The following is an 18,207-nucleotide window of genomic DNA, read 5'->3' as shown; positions in this document are numbered from 1 at the left end:
ACTTACTTCACACCAAACTGTGAGGTGGCAGCTCAGAGGGAATTCAGAATATAATCCAGGTTGACCCTCCAGTGCAGTATGGAGGGGCTGCTGAATTATTTGAGGCGCCGATTTTCAGATATGAAGTTAAATCAAGGCCTGCCTGCTATCTCAAGTAAATGCAGAAGATCCCATGGGATTTATCAAAGATGAGCAGCAACCAGACTGGTACTTATCCCTCAACCAGCATCAAAACAGATAGCGATCATTATCTTGTTGCTGCTTGCTATTCACAAACACCTCCCCCTCTCCCCCACCAACTCCTCCCTCCCCAAAACCTGGTAGTAGGGAGTTGTGCTCTATTTCCTTTCGGTTCATTTTCGGAACTCAGTAAGACACCAGTTAGCATGCAACACAACAGCAACATCAGAACTTGGTGCATTAGTCTAACAGTTACATTCATGGTCTATCAAAGCAGAGAACTCAAATTTGGAAAGCAGTCCATTTACAAAATGCAGGATCCCCAATCACCCACCCCACTCTCCCCTGAAGGCAAACCAGTTTGTAAAACCAGTGACTGAACTGCTGAAGCCTGGATCCCTACAGAAACCCTGGTTCGCTACCTACCTGCTGATACATGGGCTGCTGTGCTGGGAGGTAAGACTGTTGTGGAGGCAAGTTGCTCATGGCAGGATCCTGAGCTGGGAGAGTAGACATCATATTCTGTTGGAGCAACAGTGTGAGTATTTACCGTACAAAACAAAGCAGAGATAGAATAAAATATCAAGCCACACATTCACAATAAATGCCAGTCTCTCTTCATAGGGTGACTCAAAGAGCTTAAACAGTCATTTCTTTTCTGACTTAGTTCATTAATCCAGTTAAATCACACTAAAGAACAATTTTTGAAATATAAAAGTGGGTAGATACAAAACTTTGACTTCAGAAAACAGATTCATTTTATGTGCTTTAGGATGGGAGATAATGAATTTCTGAAGGATTATGAACTGTTTCACTGATGATCTCTCTAACCTCAGAACTGTTGATCATTCAGTAATCAAACTTTAGATGGTCTCATGGCACAGTGATTAGTAAGATAAGCAGCAGTACAGCCTACCTGCATGTTATATGTCTGGTAACCCATTGGGACAGACTGGGATCCCATGTAGCCCAATCCTCCTGACTGCGGAGGTTGGGAAAGTGTTCCACCCTGTGCCTGGGAAACCACATTCTGCAACAGAAGATTCAGAGTGAGCGGCCACAGAAGGAGAACAGCTTGTTTGTGTAAACATGTACGCATTCCCTTCCACACATACACAGCCAGGCCAATCCCATTACACACACACACAAGCTCTCACATTAGCATGGAGTATGAATGGGCCCCCAGCACACACACGTACATGTATGAGCTCTGACTTGGGCACAGAACCCTAATGGGTCCCCTCACACACACACGTGAGCTCTCACATTGGCACAGAGTATGAATTGGCCACACACACTCACACACACTCACACACACGTACATGTACGAGCTCTGACAAGCCTGAATAGGCCCCTCTCTCACACACACACACACACTCAAAGTAATTGGTTAATCAACACAATTTGACTCCTCCTCTACTCTCCTGTCAGACACTGAGCCCCCATGGAGGTGAAGCTCTTATTGCCCAGAGCACATTTCCTAAATGCAAAAGCAATTAAGAGAAATCAGGATCCACACACCAAATATTTTGTGCAACTTGTCTGTTCGGCCTGTGGAGGGGCTGGTTGGTAGCTTTGATATCAGTGCTGGTCATGCAAGCCAGGTGGTGAATATTTGTTGGTTATTTGACTGTTGGGGGAGAAGGTGGTCCAAGTAAGTTTAACACTTGTTGTTCAGCAGAGGGGACCGGACAGTGTCCAAGGAGGTGATAGGTTATTGTACTTGATTGCTGAAGACCAGCAAGGCCAAACTAGCTGACAGTGCAGAATTAGCAACCGCATTGAGCCAACCCAAACATCCTCAAGAATGAAATTCCTACCAAGTACACCAAAAAGGTCACCCTCCTCTCACAAACCGCCAGTGTATCCTTCACACTTCACTGCGCAATGCATGGCATGTTGGTCCATAGCTCAGCATTTGCTTGGCATGGTACAGAGGACAGCCTATTCTCCAACACCCAATACTGTTCAAAATCACAACATGTTCTGGAAGTCAAACACTAGTAACAATAGAACAAAACTGAGCCTTCAGTACATTGCACCTAACAAGCGTAGGTGACAATGAATCCTCTTACCAATAACCTGAACAACCTTAACCCTTCCAACTGTCTTCAGACAGTGGGTACAGTGTGAGTATCATATACAGGGCTGCAGCATTACAAGGAAATGTCACTGAAACAGACAATACCAGGAGACTCGAAGGAAATCTCAGAGAATGAGGGACAGTGTGCAAGAATGAGGAGTGTGAGAGTGTAAGGGGCGAGAAAGTGAGGGGAAAGACCTGTGGGAGAGAGTACAAGAGTGAGTGGCACCCATCAGGGGATCCAAAGAGACAGAGTTAGCTGCCTAGATATACAGAGAGGGGCCAAACTTTGGGTGGGGCAGGGGAAGAATCTGGCATTTAGTTCAGAATGCTGGGATAAAAGCCACAGAAATAAATATGAAGGCAAAATTGATCCAAGTGAAACCAAAATCTGGCATGCTCAGGACTGAGACTGTGCTGGATTTTCTGATTTTGGAATCCTGTTATTGGAGTCATAGAGATATACAGCACAGAAACAGATCCTTCAGTCTAACTCGGAAGGTGGACAGCACAGGACGGAAATATGATCTGGAATTCTGAAGCAGCAATGCTGGAGGCTCAGTGTTACTGTGCTCCACTCCTGTGATCCATCCACTGGGATTTGGTGGAAAATAAATCCTGGCAGATCCCAGATTTTGTTGAAAGAAATGAATAGACCCAGGTTTGTTACTCTGACTATAAGTTTCCGTGGCTGGAGACCTTTATGGAGAGAGTCCGGATGTAATCCTACCACGGAAGGCAGCTTCATGACCCAGGAGGGCCGGGGGCTTTAAGTGCTGCAGTGAATTCCTTTTGTGGGAGACTCTAGGACCAGATGCTATAATGTCAGAGTAAGGGGTTGTCCATTTGGGACAGAGATGAGGAGGCATTTCTTCTCTCAGAAGAGAGTGAATCCCTGGAATTCTTTACTGCAGAAGGCTGGCAAGGTTGGTCATTAAGCATATTCAAGGTTGACAGAGACATTTCTAATCAGTAAGAGTGTCAAGGGTTGGGGGAAAAGGCAGAGAGGTGGAGTTGAGGATCGTCAGATCAGCCACGGGCTGACCGAATGGCAGAGCAAACCTGATGGGCTGAATGGCTGACTTTCACTCCCACATCTCCTGATCTAACTCTTGTTGTTTCCATCCTTGGGAACCAACCAGAGAGTGGTTTCTGTGGTCCATGCTTACTCTGCTCACACAGATCCCACAAGAGATGAACACCTGACAATCAGACATCACCAGTTCTCGGACAGCTGGATTTGAGACACTGTGCCAACACTTCAATCCAGCACCAGAAGTAGCTCATTCTCCAGCACACCTCACACAGATAATTAAACCCAACTGGGGTCTACAGCCGAGAGGACCGGGATGTAGACTTGCCTGGTAGCTCTGCGTAGGGGTTGGTTGGTAGTTTGAATACCCAGTATTTGTGGTGGACACTCCCTGGCTTTGCTGAGTGGTCTGGCTGGTTGGAGCTGCCGCCTGGTACATGTAAGGATTCACCATATTGGGATCTGAGGTGCACAGGAAATGTATGAATACACACACAATACAGAAACAATAGATAAACCAGTAACACACATTATCCAGCTGAACAAAGAACACGTTGGAGTGTGAAGTGATTGGATATGGTGTAACTGAATAGCCCGAGCTGTTCTCAATACACTGGATCAGACTGTCACAACTACTTAACCAAAGCAGATAACCCAAACTAAAAAGTCTTGTGGTACAGTGGTAATGTCCTTATCTCTGGGTCCGAAGGTTCATGTTCAGGTACTGTGTGCCTCAGAGGTCTGTTATAATACGTCCAAACCGATTGATTAAAATAACTAACATAAGTGTTTCCTAGTTTGGCAACACCTCAATTTTAAAATTCTTTTTCCGGAGTTTCAAATCCTTTCCCTGGCCTCATCCCTCCCTAACTTTGTAACCTCTCCATTCCCCAGTGCTCCTCGAACACTGGTCTCTTGTGCATCTCAATAAACCCCTTCACCCCACTCCCTTCTTTATGATACTCCCAAAAACTACAATTGACTAAGTTTTGGCCCACCTGTCCCTACTGCGTTAATGTGACTTGATGTCAATTTGTGGTTTTATAAAGCTCTGATTAGTGTGTTGGAATGTTTCATTGAAAGTATACAAATACAGTGTGTTGCTATGTGATAGTTCAGTGGTTATGATACTATGCTATTAATTCAATCACTTTAAAGTTGTGAAACCATTCTGATCGTGGCACCAGGCAAAGAAACAGTTGCTATACCCTGTCGGGTCTATGTGCATTTAAAGTCCAATCAGTTCCACTAATCGGAGATGACCTAGCAAACTACTGGTTATAAATTGCAGCAGCAGCAGATGGTCTTAAAGGTACTTCATACCTTCTCAGGTAACTGACAATTGACATTAACAACAGAGAGTTTTGAACACAGCCCATATCATCAAGTAAGCCAACCTTCCCTCTAATGACTCCATGTACACTCTCGCTGCCTCAGGAAGGTAGCCAACATCAAAACAAAAACCTTCTCACCCTACTTAGAATCCCTTCCAACCTCTTCCATCGGGCAGAAGATACAAAAGCTTAAAACACATACCAACAGGTTCAAGAGCAGCTTCTTCCCCGCTGTTACTGGATTTCTGAAAGGACCTCTCACACTTTAAATTTAATGTAGATCTCGCTGTTTGTGGATCTTCTCTGCAGCTCTAACATTGTATTCCTCGCTCTGTTCTGTTACTCTTATGTACTTTACTGACCTGACTGTAGTGCATGCAAAACAAAACTTTTCACTCTACCTAGGTACAAGTGACAATAATAAATCAAATCATATCTAAACTGTGGGACACGCAGGTTAGGAAGAGATGATCGATCATCCTACCTGCTCATTCACCAAGATTGTGACAGCTCTGATTTGGGCCCCAATTCCACATTCACACCTACACCTGAAACTATCAACACCCTTGTTGGTCAAGATTCTAGCTACCTTTATCTTCAAAGTATTTAGTGCCCCCACTGTCACCACTCTCTGGGGAAGACAGTTCCAAAGACTCAGCCTTCTGAGAGAGCACGTTCCTCCTAATCTCAGGTTTAAATGGGAGACCCCGATTCTGAAACTGTGGCTCCTAGTTCTAGTCTCTCCTACAAGGGGAAACATCCTTCCAACATCCAAGTGAAAATTAAGTGATCATCTTTTCTATGGATGAACCGATTTACATTGTTATACCAATGCTGCTGATGCTCGGGATCAGAAATATTAGCAGTCACTGTCGCAAATAGGAATTTGTTAATGCTATGTCTGGTGGACCACCAATAAAGACAAGTATTTCAGAGGAAGAACATCACAGAGGTATCAGCATCACTGATTTTGGGAATACAGAGGCCATTTGGCCCTCGAATCCTACTATAGTACTATCTCTGTTATCTAAACATCAATTATCCAATTTTCAGATTATATGAACAAGATCTCAAGGTCCCATAAAAACGTTATCCGAACAACCAGTCATCCGAACAAAATATTCCCCGCTCATCTCGTTTGGAAATTCTAGGTTGTTCTGTATACCTTTCAATAAGATCACTGCAGACCTGGTTGTGGTCTCAGCTCCACTTTCCTATCTACACTCGGTAACAACTGAGTCATGATCCTGACCCTGGTGACCCAGAGAATGGCTGCAACAAGAATGAGATAGTGGGATGTAAAACAAGCACCCGGTGTTTAGCCAGTGTTTGATGCAAAGCAGCAGTGCCCAGAGTGCTTTGCTTGGCCACTCAGTAGCCACACCTCACCTGCTCCAGAGACTGGCATCGAGGTATATGGTCCAGTGCCTGGCTGTCCTGTCTGATTCATGTAGACAGAATGCATTGGAGATCCTTCCACCGAGCCTGCTGGGCTGAAAGTGCCAGGGAAGCTGGTTGGACCTGCGGGCTGATACATAACGCCACTAGCAGGGGGCATGGACTGGAGCTAGGCAGAAGGAACATTTAGGATTAAACAGGAGTAGATTGTGAAATTTAATTACTTAAATATCTCGAGCAGTGATTCGTCCAATAACTACCACACAATAAGTCAACATATCAACCACGTGGAGACTTCATGGTGCACTATGACAAATCGTTGGAACATAACCGAAAAAGAGAACTCTCAACAAAATGGAACAAGTAAAAACCTGGTTTTCCTTCTAAAAGCAGTAACTAAATCCACAAAACAAGATCAACACAAAAGCACAAGGGAGTTACAACATCAGTTGTCAAACTAACAAACTTTAAGCAGTTGAGACAGCATCTGGACACAGATTAAATTAAAATCCAGTTGGGCTCGCACACCTATTACTTAGACAGGTTGCCCCCTATTAAAGTTTAGTTTCTTTGAAGAGTGGAACAGGTTTATCCATCATTATACAGATGAAAATCATGTATACAGATGAACAACTGCATAAGATGTGGAGAAAGGCAAGTTACAAACAACAGGGCACCAGGTTATGTGCACAAGTCATAACCTCTTTCTTACAAATACTCTTTAATCCTCTACGTAAAAACAAAACAAGTGATACTTAAGAACTGCATAAGCAGTGTCAAAAACAAAAATCAAGCCAACTGGGAGTGTTGCTGAACAAAGAGACCTTGGAGTGCAAGTTCCTAGCTCCTTGAAAGTGGAGTCGTAGGTAGATAGGATAGTGAAGGCGGCGTTTGGTATGTTTTCCTTTATTGGTCAGAGTACTGAATACAAGAGTTGGGAGGTCATGTTCTGGCTGTACAGGACATTGGTTAGGCCACTTTTGGAATATTGCGTGCAATTCTAGTCTCCTTCCTATCAGAAAGATGTTGTGAAACTTGAAAAGGTTCAGAAAAGACTGAGAAGGATGTTGCCAGGGTTGGAGGATTTGAGCTTATGGGAAAGGTTGAATAGGCTGGGCTCCCTGGAGTGTCAGAGGCTGAGGGATGACCTTATAGAGGTTTATACAATTATGAGGGGCATGGATAGGGTAGGGGGAGTCCAGAACGAGAGGGCTTAGGTTTAGGGTGAGAGGGGAAAGATATAAAAGGGACCTAAGGGGCAACTTTTTCACGCAGAGGGCTGTGCATGTATGGAATGAGCTGCCAGAGGAAGTGGTGGAGGCTGGTACAATTGCAACATTTAAGAGGCATTTGGATGGGTATATGAATAGGAAGGGTTTGGAGGGATATGGGCCGGGTGCTGGCAGGTGGGATTAGATTGATTTGGGATATCTGGTCGGCGTGGACAAGTTGGACTGAAGGGTCTGTTTCCATGCTGTACTTCTCTATGACTCTAAGAATAGAAGGCTACAACATAATCTCAACACAGATTCTAATTTATTCATTTGCCTGAACTCTGCTCTCACTTACAGGACATTCCCTCTCTCCCAACTGAGTTACAACCACGCTCCCCTGGCCAGGACACTTACTCAGACAGCGAACTCTAACCTGTGCATACGGCAGAGGGAAAGCCGGCATCTGCGCTCGCATCTGAATGGTTTGCTTCTGCTGCTCCAGGCGCATTTGCCGCTCCTTCTCCTGTTCCTGCAGCCTCTGAATGGCAAGCTGTCGCTGCATTTCCAGATACTCCTGAGACACAACAAAACAACTGGTTCAGAACTCATTTCAAGACTGACACTGCTTTGAAGCGAGCCACTAGGAAACACAAACCCCTGCTAGAAGGGGCATGGAGAGAAGCAGAATAATAGGAAGGATTCAAGTTAAACAGGAGCGTCAGATTAATTGAAGTCTCAGGCATTTCTTTGCTGCATTTTGTACAATGGGTTAGATATCACAGAACAGATCCAACAGCAAACTAAATATTCAGTCAGTGCATCGATTTGGGCAGTCTGGGGTGTGTGTACACGCACGCGTGTGTTTTGGGGAGGGGGTTGGAACATATGAGATTTGAAGGTCACCCCACCATCTCCATAACTAGCTTCCTTGATTGCATATCACTTATGAGAATTTTGGAGAATTAAGTAACTCACTGGGAAAATAAGAGAAATGTAAATTCTACCCACGCACAGGCTCTTTTACAATTAGATGTTAAACTGAGGCGGTCTTACCTTCCCTAGAAACGGTGAGGTAACCCTGACAGTATTGGAAGCAGAACTATTGGCCCGGATTTCTTGGCCAATACTTATCTCTTAACTAGCATTTCAAAACTGAAGTATTTTGTCATTTATCTCACTGCTGTTTATGGGTTTGCTGTGGAATTGGCTATTGAGATTTTTTTTCCCTTTATCATTTCATGGAATTTGGCCACTACTGGTATTTGTTGCCCATCTCCAATTGCCCCTGAATGGAATGGTTTGTTCAGTCACTTCAGAAGGCAGTTAAGAGTCAATCACATTGCTATGGGTTTGGCATCATATGTCAGCCACATGAGGCATGAGTTTCTTCCCAAGAACAGTAATGAGCCAGCGAGGTTTTTTTTTAAATAACAATTGATGATAGCTGTCATGGTCATCATTATAGAGTCTAGCCATCAATTTCAAATTAAATTCAACTGGCTGTGATGGTGGGATTTCAATATATGTCTCCCAGAGCATTTGCCTAGGCTTCTGGATTATCAGTTCAGTGACATTACCACTCGTATCTCTCTCTTTGACATAGAGTCCAATGATGATTATAAAGTACTTTGTGACATTAAAAAGTAAGGTAGTCATATACACCAGACTATAGGGGCTGCTCTCTGACAGAGATGACTTGGTGGTTTAACCGAAGGATCACCATATCTCAGATTAGGGGAGAGGTCGAGAAGGAGCATCCTTCATGGCAATCTCAGCCAGTGGAGGAACTGAACACACACACGCACGCAGGCAGGCACGCAGGCAGACACACACGCAGGCAGACACACATGCAGGCAGACCTGCTTCTTTTGCCTCATGATCTCTAGTTTCTGTGCTAACTGAATCTGCCGCTGGCGCTCAGCCTCCTCAGCAGCTCGCCGCAGCTTCTCGCAATGTTCCTCGCGTAAAGCATTCAGTGCCCCGCGTGCATCTCGGATCTGGGCCAGCTTGTCCTGCAGACCTTCATAATACACTGAAATAAAACAACAACAACAAAAATCACTTTAACTAAACCAACTAATTGGTTCATTTGTTTTGCTAACCATCGATCACAGATTTTAATAAAAGCATCACTTTGATCAAAGTATCTTCCAAATCCTTGTGTGTTGGAGCTTTCGAATGGAGTTTTTATTCCAAAAGTGACACCTTTGGGTTCCACAGAACACGTGCCCAAATCAGCTCTTCGGTAGAGCCATCAGATTTGTGCAGCGCGTCAACCTTTCCTCATTATCTTCCAAGTGTTCTCCTTTCATGTCTACATCGGATTTTCTTTCGATCGTCATTATTACACCTCTTTCAACCACCCCTTTGAGACCGCACATTCCAAAGTTTAAACCCAAACCTCATTTCTCCTAAGGATCTTATCAAATACCTTACATCATTATCTTACAGCAGAATTAATAATTAACTAATTAAAAGTTTATGATCATAGAACTGGAGTCTCTAAATTGACTGCCAATTTCGGACTGCACTCTTCCTCCTTTAATCAGTACCCAGAGTACAAAAGGGAACAGTCAATCTGGTTACCAGAAGTATCCTAACCAGCTCCAACACTGGTGTTTTAATTCATGGTGTGGCTTGAAGGGTTTCACAAGCAGAGTGACAGACTGAGGAAGCTATTGTAAATATTAGGAGATAATCAGTGAGAATTTCACATCCTACAGCAGTTTGCATACAGCTGCTTGGTAAAAGTCCCATTAGGCTTTTGCCTCTTTCTTGCTGGATACCATGGTCAGGATCCACGGTCAGATTGGCTGCTCCTGGATTTCTGCCAACACACTGACAGACCAGCTGATTGGGAAAGCATGAAGGCAAGCCATTTGGTCCGAAGTCTTATGGTTTATGCTCCCACTAGACATTATCACAGCCCACTATCAAACCTTTCTAGCCCTTTCACCCACTTGTACTATGGAACTTGGGGGAGGCAATGGCAGAGTGCTAATATCACTGGATTGGTCATCCAAAAATCTAGACTACTGTTCTGGGGATACAGGCTTGAATTTCAATATGGCCTACTGAAATCTGAATTAAATGAAAATCTGGCATTGTCGATAGCTATAAAACCCATCTGGTTCACCAATATCTTTCAGGAAGGGAAATCTGCCATCCTCACCTGGTCTGGCCTATGTATGACTCCAGACCCATAGTAATGTGGTTGACTCTTAACTGCCCTCTTTACAATTAGAGATGGTTTTGCCAGAGAGACCCACATCTCATGGACAAATGAAAAAAATCACCCTATTTTGAAACAGGGATCTCTCCCTGGCCTCTGGTACTCACAGCGCTTCTCATCCAGCTGATTCAGCAGCTCCAAGAGTTGAGGGTGCATGTTGTTGATGGACTGGAACAAAGACAGCACGGCAGTGTCATTGGTGATGCTGCGGCCACGCATGTGATTGCTCTTCATCCTGTTCACAAATGTCACCACGGAGTTCTGTAATGCCTTTAGAAACTGGTCGTGGTTTTCCTCGGACTCTCCATTCTGGTACTGCTGCTGAACCACAAAAACGAAGACAGATACTCGGTCAGAGGACATCACATAAAACAAGGGGCAGAGTTTATTGGCTGTGTTTATTCTTGCCAAACAAGCAGCCCAAAGCCGTTTCCCCATTAATTACCTCTACAACTGCAACAGGAGTGGTCTGAGTTTCAATAGGCTGGGTTACAGACTCCACCACAGAGACTGGGGCCGAAGGAGTGGGACTCTTTCTAACCTCTTCCTGCTTCTTCTCCCAGTAGTTGCGATTCAGGTATCGAGCCAACTATTTTTTTTCAAAAAAAAAAAAGGAAAAGTTAGGAAAACAAAGTATTTTGCCTCATTTGAAAACTTACATTTGAAAAATGCTGAAAATTTGTTATGAACGTGGATTATATTTCACCTCAGGATCAATTTCTTCAGCTGTTGGGGCAGAAGAATTCTGTAAGAAAAACATATGATGTTTGACTCACTGGCATTTTATGTTCAACATCACTAAACTCGGCATGGAGTTCCTCTCAGAGCACAGTAAAGACATTCTCTCTCACAATCCAAATCAGATGTAAATAAGTAGGTAACTCAACATTCCCAGAATGAATTTGATATTTGGAGCTGTGGGAGTGAACATGGCCACTCAATGTAAGCAGTGAGGTGCCAGTTCTCTGTGCTGGAGTTAACCTGTGAGAGGTAACATTAACAATAATCTTACTGCTTCAGGGGCAGAGTAGAGGTTCCCCTCTCCTGGGCTACCTAAAACTCCAGTTCAAGGGTGAAATTTGCAGCCATCAAGCAAGGATACAAACATCACTAAAACAGGTGCTCAGTATTACAACAGTGACCACACTATAAAAGGTACCTTGAGACACAGGTAGTAAGAGACCATAATATTTTCTTTTTTGAGGACAATAAACTAAATTGGAAGTTATCTGTGAGATTTGCAACTCAAAAATCAAAGTGGTAAAATGTTGCTTTTTGAAGCAATGAGGAGGAAAATTCTAGATAGTGTCTTTCGAATTAAGAAAACTCTGCCTGATAACAGTCCTCTGGGTGAGTCGCAAGGTATTCAGAAGGTACAAGAGCCAGAGTAGCAGAGTGAGAGAAACTTCCAGAGCCTGCAGACAGAAAGCATCTATCTTTTTCTTTTTCTTTTTCTCTCTCTCTCTCTCTCTCAGTATTTGGGCTGATGAAAGAGTTCTACAAAAAAACAAGACCTAGGTCCACCTGATCAACCACTGAACCTAGAAGTAACTCTCACGATACAGCATGTCATCAGTACTAAAATAAAATAAAATGACAAAGGATGCAAGTTAACTTAATACATCCATGAAATCTGGACTTTTGATCATCAGAAATTAATTTACACTGCCTATTAATTTTCCATGTGCAGTTGGTCTTATCTCTGACTTAATCATGATAGAGAGAGAAGGGGTATAGCCTAAATTACATAGTGGGTTAGAAATCCTTTCCATTCAATGCTGTTGTTAAAGTTAAGTCTGTTACAATAAAGAGTTTTTCTTCCCTGTTACTTACAAACCTGGTGTGAATTGCTTTTGTTCTGAGTAGCAGTGAATCAGGCATAATTAAGTCATTTTGGAGGCCTCACTGGAATGTTACTCTCACACATTTTGTGATGGCTTGTGGAACAGTGAGAAATCGTTATCAGTGCACTGTTTCCAGTTAAATCATGACAGAGTGCATGGCAAAAGCAAGTCCTTTGCTCGAATAAGCAAAATTAGGACAAGGGTCAGTTCCATTAACCAAATGAAGGGACAAGAGGCATCATATACAACCAGCACTGTTCTTCAGGTTAGGAACATTCTAAACTGACATAGAACTCTTACCACAGGAGATGAATAAAGACTGCTGACTGGTGGTGCTGAAGAGGTGACTGGTGTTGGGTCAGTCTTTGGGTACATGGAGTAAGTGTTCTTCTGTCTCTGCACAAGGAGAAGTCTCAGGTCATTCTCATAAGTGAGCACATATCAACAGTCTATAAACTCATGCAGCTCAGTGTACCGTCTGTTATTAACTGAACCTCCAGACACACAAACTGTGTTCTTCTCTTTACAAACACTACATGACTTGCCAAATGTTTGCCAGCATTTACTCTCTTTAGTTCACATTTTCAGGAGTTGGAGCAGTTTAATTTCAAAAAGCTTTACTCACCATTCTCTCCTTCTCCTCTGCCTCAGACTGGGATAAGGCTATTGCTAGCTGAAGCTCCTCTTCTTCCTGTAAGGCAGCTTCATCACGCTTAGGAGGCAACTGTCACAATCAGAAAGCAGAAGACACGAGGGCTGTCAGAGACACATTTACAGAACTCTGACATTTTCCTCAAAATGTGGGCAATACTGGCTGGGCCAGCATTTATTGCCCTTCCCAATGATTACTGGGAATAAAAATTAGTCACCAGCATACATGAACATCAACTAGCCACAAAACGGCAGGACCCTCTCTCACTAGTATCCTTACATACAGATATGGAAGGACACCATTTCAACTGGGACAACACATCCATCCTAGGACAAGCCAAACAGAGACACGCACGAGTATCCTAGAAGCATGGCATTCCAACCATAACTCTATCAACAAACACATCGAGTTAGACCCCATCTACCACCCCCGACAAAAAGAGCCAGAAATGACATCACCACAGGAAATGACATCACCACCCCCAAAGAAATCCATACATATAAATAGAAATCAGTGCTTCATTCGGAGGCTCACTGAAAATGTTACCTAGTATGGTGACGAAACATCTGGAAATGAACCTTCCAGCTCAGCGAGCAAATCTACATCCAGAATCTCAACCTGAGCTACAAATCTTCTCAAGACTAGCTGGGAAAAGTGGTGCTAAATTGCCTTCCTGAACCGCTGCAGTATTTGTGGTGTAGCTACACCTAAAATGTTGTTGGATAAGGAGCTCCAAAACATTGTTCTAGTGTCAATGGAGGAACATCCAACATAGTTTCCAGTCAGGATGGCGGGTGGAACTTGCAAGCAGTGCTGCTTCCACACACCAGCTCTTCTTGTTCTTTTAGGTGGTAGTGGTCACAGGTTTGGTATGTCCAAGGAGTCTTAGTGAATTACTGCAATGTATCTTTCAGATGTGACTTTGTGTTGGTGGTGGAGGAAGCGAATATTCAAAGTGGTGAATTGGGTACCAATCAAGCAAGTTGCTTTGTCCTGGATGGTATTCAGCTTATTGAGAATTGTTTGAGCAGCACTCATCCAGACCAATGCGCAGTATTGAGCCATATGCCTGATATATGCCTTGTAGATGGTGGACAGAGTTGGGGAATACAGACAGTAGAATTAGGATAAGACCATGCAACAAAGTCATGGCTAATCGTATTGTGGTTTCTACTCCACTTTATTCCTTACCCAGTTGACCTTTGATTCCTTTGTTCAACAGGAATCTATCCACTCTGCCTTAGATATATTCAATGACATAACCTCCACCAATCTTCAGGAAAGAATTCCAAAGACACAATCTTGAGAAATAATTCCTCTTCATCTCAGTTTTAAATAGGAGAACCCTGATTTTTAAATCACGTCTCATACTTCCGGTCTCTCCCACAAGGGGAAACCATCCTTTCATCATTTATCCAATCAAGTGATGAGTATTGGAACAAGCATCGCAAATCCATCATTTAATAAGATCACAGCTGACTGGATTATTCCTTCAGATCCACATTGCTGCCTAACCTTGATAACCTTATACCGACCCTCTTGCTTGCCAAGGATCTGCCCACCTCTGCCATAAAAATATCCAAAGGCTTCACTTCCTCTGTCTTTACAGGAAGAGTGTTCCAAAGACTCGTGACTTTGAGAGGAAGAATTTTGACTTGGCTGTTTTAAGTGAGTGATCCCTGATTTTTAAACAGTAACCCCTCAATCTAGATTCTCCCACAACAGGAGCATCCTCCCCATTTCTACCTGTCAAGACCCCTCAAGATCTTCTTTGCTTCAATCAAGTCATTTCTTACTCTTTTCTAAACTCCAGTGGATACTCCACTGGCCTGTCTAACCTCTCCTCATACAACAATCCATCTGGCCTAGTTTCCAACCAAGTGAACCTTCTCAGAATGGCTCTTAAGAGAGCATGTGAATGTGTTTAAGGAGACCAAAACTCCGAATGTGATTGCATCAACATTCAGTATGACTGTAGCAAAATATTCCTCCCTCAATATTCCATTTCCCTTCCACAAAGGGTGCCTTCATCAATTGCTATACCTGGAGACTAACCTTTTGAAATTAATGTAGCAGCACATCCAGAATCCTCTGCACTTCAGATTTCTCTCACCATTTAGATAACATGCTGCGTTTCTATTCTTCCTGCCATTGTAGACAAGGTTACATTTTCCCACTCCATCTACCAAATTTTTGAACACACACTTATTCTATTTGTATTCCTTTACAGATGCCATGTCTTCCTTCACAATTCGCTGCGTGCCATCAATGAATTTAGCAACTACACTGTACCCTTCATCCAAGTCATTGATATAAACTGTAAACAATGCAGACCCAACACTGATCCCTGTGGCATATCACTTGTCACATCTGCAAACCCAAAATCAACACATTTAATGTCCAGCTTCTGCTTCCCATTGGAGTAAGACAATCCTCTACCCAAGCTAATGTGTAACCTCTCTACACCACAAAACCTTAGTTGAGTAACAACATTTGATGTGGCACTTTATCAAATGCTTCTGAAAATTCAAGTACAGTATATCTACAGGTTCCTCCATTTATCTACATTGCTTGTTGTTAGGTCAAATTAGTCAAAGACGGTTTCTCTTGCACAAAACCATGTTGACTCTGCCTGACTACATTAAGATTTTCTAAGTACTTTGCTCTACCCTCTTTAGTAATAGATCCTAGCATTTTCCTAATGATACGGGAGGCAAAATGACCTGTAATTTCCTGCTTTGTCTCCTTTGTTACTTGTCACACAATTCCCATGGTCTGACCTGCCTTTGTAGCCACACTGCACGTATATGGCTGGTCCAATGCAGTTTCCGATAAGGGTTTCAATGATAACTCCCAGAATGGTGATATTTACAATTACCTGATGCACCAGGTTTTAATTGGCAGGAGTGAGCTGAAACGTAATCATTTAAATTTTGAAACCCACTTCATCACAAATTTAAAATATCAAAATATCTGCTGTGCAAAAGGACACTACAAACACGCTGAACTCTACTGGACTGCTGCTTACTTGTGACTGCTGGGATAGAGGGCTAGTCAGGTACTCAGGTGGAAGGTCAACTGGTGCTGAAGTTGTGGATTTGACCTCAGATTTCCTGGGAAAGGAATAAGAAAAAGGTCAACCTTTATTGGAAGACAAACACCACTTCAATCTCTCAATGCAAATGACAGCAAATTATGTGCTTTCTGGAAAACCTGAAATGATTAGCATTCATATACAGAAGCTCAGGAATCCAGACAGCTACCTCACTGGAGCCTGCTAATGTTGGAAAGTCTATGCAAACACAATATAACATAAAAACACAATGGCTTGTGTCACTAATTCAAAAAGCTGTTGGGAAGTGTAAACCAAGAGGTGCTGTTGGATTAAGGACTGGTAAGCATTTTATTTGTCAGTAGATCAAAAATCTCGGCTCACATATCAGACTCATGGTAGTAATTTTGGAATTGCTGTGATTAAACATTAATGGTCAGAGGTCCAATGCTCCCTTCATGTGGTAAGCACAGGCTGACACGCCCACATCATTAGCCAGAAGCTGAGGGGGGAGACACTACTGCTGCAGACTGTGGCTATGATGTGTTGCTCAGTGGGAAAAGAGAAACAGTTTCAAAAGGTCCTCATCATTTGCAGCAATTGGATGAGAAATCCAACTCTTGCCAAGCTTTGAGAATTGCCACTCTTTCTGTGACTACTTTGATGAAACTGAAGTCTGGTCCAGTCAGCTGCTGAATGTGTTTGCTAGGCACTTCTGTTCCATTAGTACTTGGACCAGGCAAGGTGACTGCCTCAGTGTGAGGAATAAGCCTTTTGCTTTGTTGGACAAGGGGACCACATCAAGGACAAAAAACACGTTTTGACTTCTGAATACTTTCACACTCGCCTCAAGGGATGGTGGTACCTGAATGGGAATAGGATAACCCTCAAACATTACAGCAAACATGTCTATAGTGGGTCTCAGTCAAACTTCATTTTAAATCATTCACAACAATGTGGGCATTGCTGGCAAAGCCAGCATTTATTACCCAGATTATCCCTAATTTCCCAGAGGGCAGTTGAGAGTCAACCACATCTGCAGTCACATATAGGCCAGACTACGCAAGGACAGCAGTTTCCTTCCCTGAGTGATATTACTGAACTAGATGTGTTTTTCCAACAATCGACAATGTTTTACGCTCATCATGAGACTGTTAACTCTACACCTGTTATTGATTTCAACGCTTAACTTATGCCAGTGTGGTTTGAACCCAGCTCCTCAGATCATTGCATTAATAGTCTAGCGAGAATACTACTAGGTCATCACCTCTCCAAGCTGAAAATGCCCGACTTGCTCATGGTTGCCTGATCAAGAGGGACCTGGGTTTAACACAAGTGTTTCCTAAATAGAACCCAGTAACTTGGGTGATTAGCACGGACACATGAGCAGGAAATCTTGCCATCACAGCAACCCATGACATTACTGGATCTGGAAACGTGGTAGTGTCTTTATCAGAGTAACAAAAGCTTGCACCCTTGGAGCTTGGATGTACAGCTGTCACTATAATTAATTTGTGACAGCACTGCCAGAGCAAGACCAGGAGGGATGAGAAAATACAGTTAAGAAAAACATTACTGATCTTTCTGAAACACTGGCCCGTGGATTGGATCCTCAATGGGAGCCTACCGAAAAACTGGAAAAATTAAACAAAGAATATGCAGATAATGCACACATTCACATGGATTAAGAAATGCTCTCTGAAGGATGGTTGGTGCACATCTCACTTCTCTGCATGGATGTTTTATCACTTGAAGATGCCGTCAACATTGCTTACCCTCTTCATGTGGCTACTACCTATTTTTACCCAGATTAGTCCCAAGGCGGTGATATTTCTACAGTGATTCCAATTTTCCTACTCTCTAAATCTAATGATTCCCCCAAACCAATGCCAGAGGGACTGAAAATGAGCACAGTGCCCACTCAGGTTCCAGGTATAGTGTCATGGAGTTAAAGAGAGTGCTGGAAAAGCACAGCCGGTCAGGCAGCATCCGAGGAGCAGGAGAGTCGATGTTTCGGTCAGAAGGCCTTCATCAGGAATGGAAACAGACTGTTCGGTCCACACTGACCACGTTCCCAAACCAAACTAGTCCCACCTGCCTGTGTTTGGCCCACATTCCCCCAAAACTTTCCTATTCATGAACTTATCCAATGTCTTTTAAACATTGTAACTTTGCCTGCATGCAA

The 18,207-nt window shown here is 43.2% G+C and overlaps 1 protein-coding gene across 2 annotated transcripts in view; it reads right to left on the bottom strand.

Moving 5' to 3' along the window:
* The window catches only part of hgs (hepatocyte growth factor-regulated tyrosine kinase substrate), a 55,279-nt gene that overhangs the window by 3,024 nt on the left and 34,048 nt on the right, over positions 1-18,207 (bottom strand). The window contains exons 10-21 of one of the 2 annotated variants that reach the window (XM_043714998.2): positions 15,999-16,083; positions 12,944-13,042; positions 12,619-12,714; positions 11,181-11,219; positions 10,920-11,063; positions 10,582-10,795; positions 9,102-9,274; positions 7,676-7,816; positions 6,020-6,197; positions 3,625-3,758; positions 1,097-1,210; positions 607-702 (exon numbers count right to left, since the gene is read on the bottom strand). In XM_043714998.2, coding sequence (XP_043570933.1) covers positions 607-702; positions 1,097-1,210; positions 3,625-3,758; positions 6,020-6,197; positions 7,676-7,816; positions 9,102-9,274; positions 10,582-10,795; positions 10,920-11,063; positions 11,181-11,219; positions 12,619-12,714; positions 12,944-13,042; positions 15,999-16,083 — 1,513 coding nt within the window. The remainder of the gene's footprint in view (positions 1-606; positions 703-1,096; positions 1,211-3,624; positions 3,759-6,019; positions 6,198-7,675; positions 7,817-9,101; positions 9,275-10,581; positions 10,796-10,919; positions 11,064-11,180; positions 11,220-12,618; positions 12,715-12,943; positions 13,043-15,998; positions 16,084-18,207) is intronic. The other variant, XM_043714999.2, reaches the window with a different exon arrangement.

Source organism: Chiloscyllium plagiosum, unplaced genomic scaffold, assembly GCF_037043375.1.
Source record: "Chiloscyllium plagiosum isolate Xiang-an unplaced genomic scaffold, Cpla_swu_hap1 HiC_scaffold_25, whole genome shotgun sequence".
Classification (NCBI taxonomy): domain Eukaryota; kingdom Metazoa; phylum Chordata; class Chondrichthyes; order Orectolobiformes; family Hemiscylliidae; genus Chiloscyllium; species Chiloscyllium plagiosum.
Note: the sequence above shows the minus strand (reverse complement) of the source record. Positions and strands in the feature narration are given on the sequence as shown.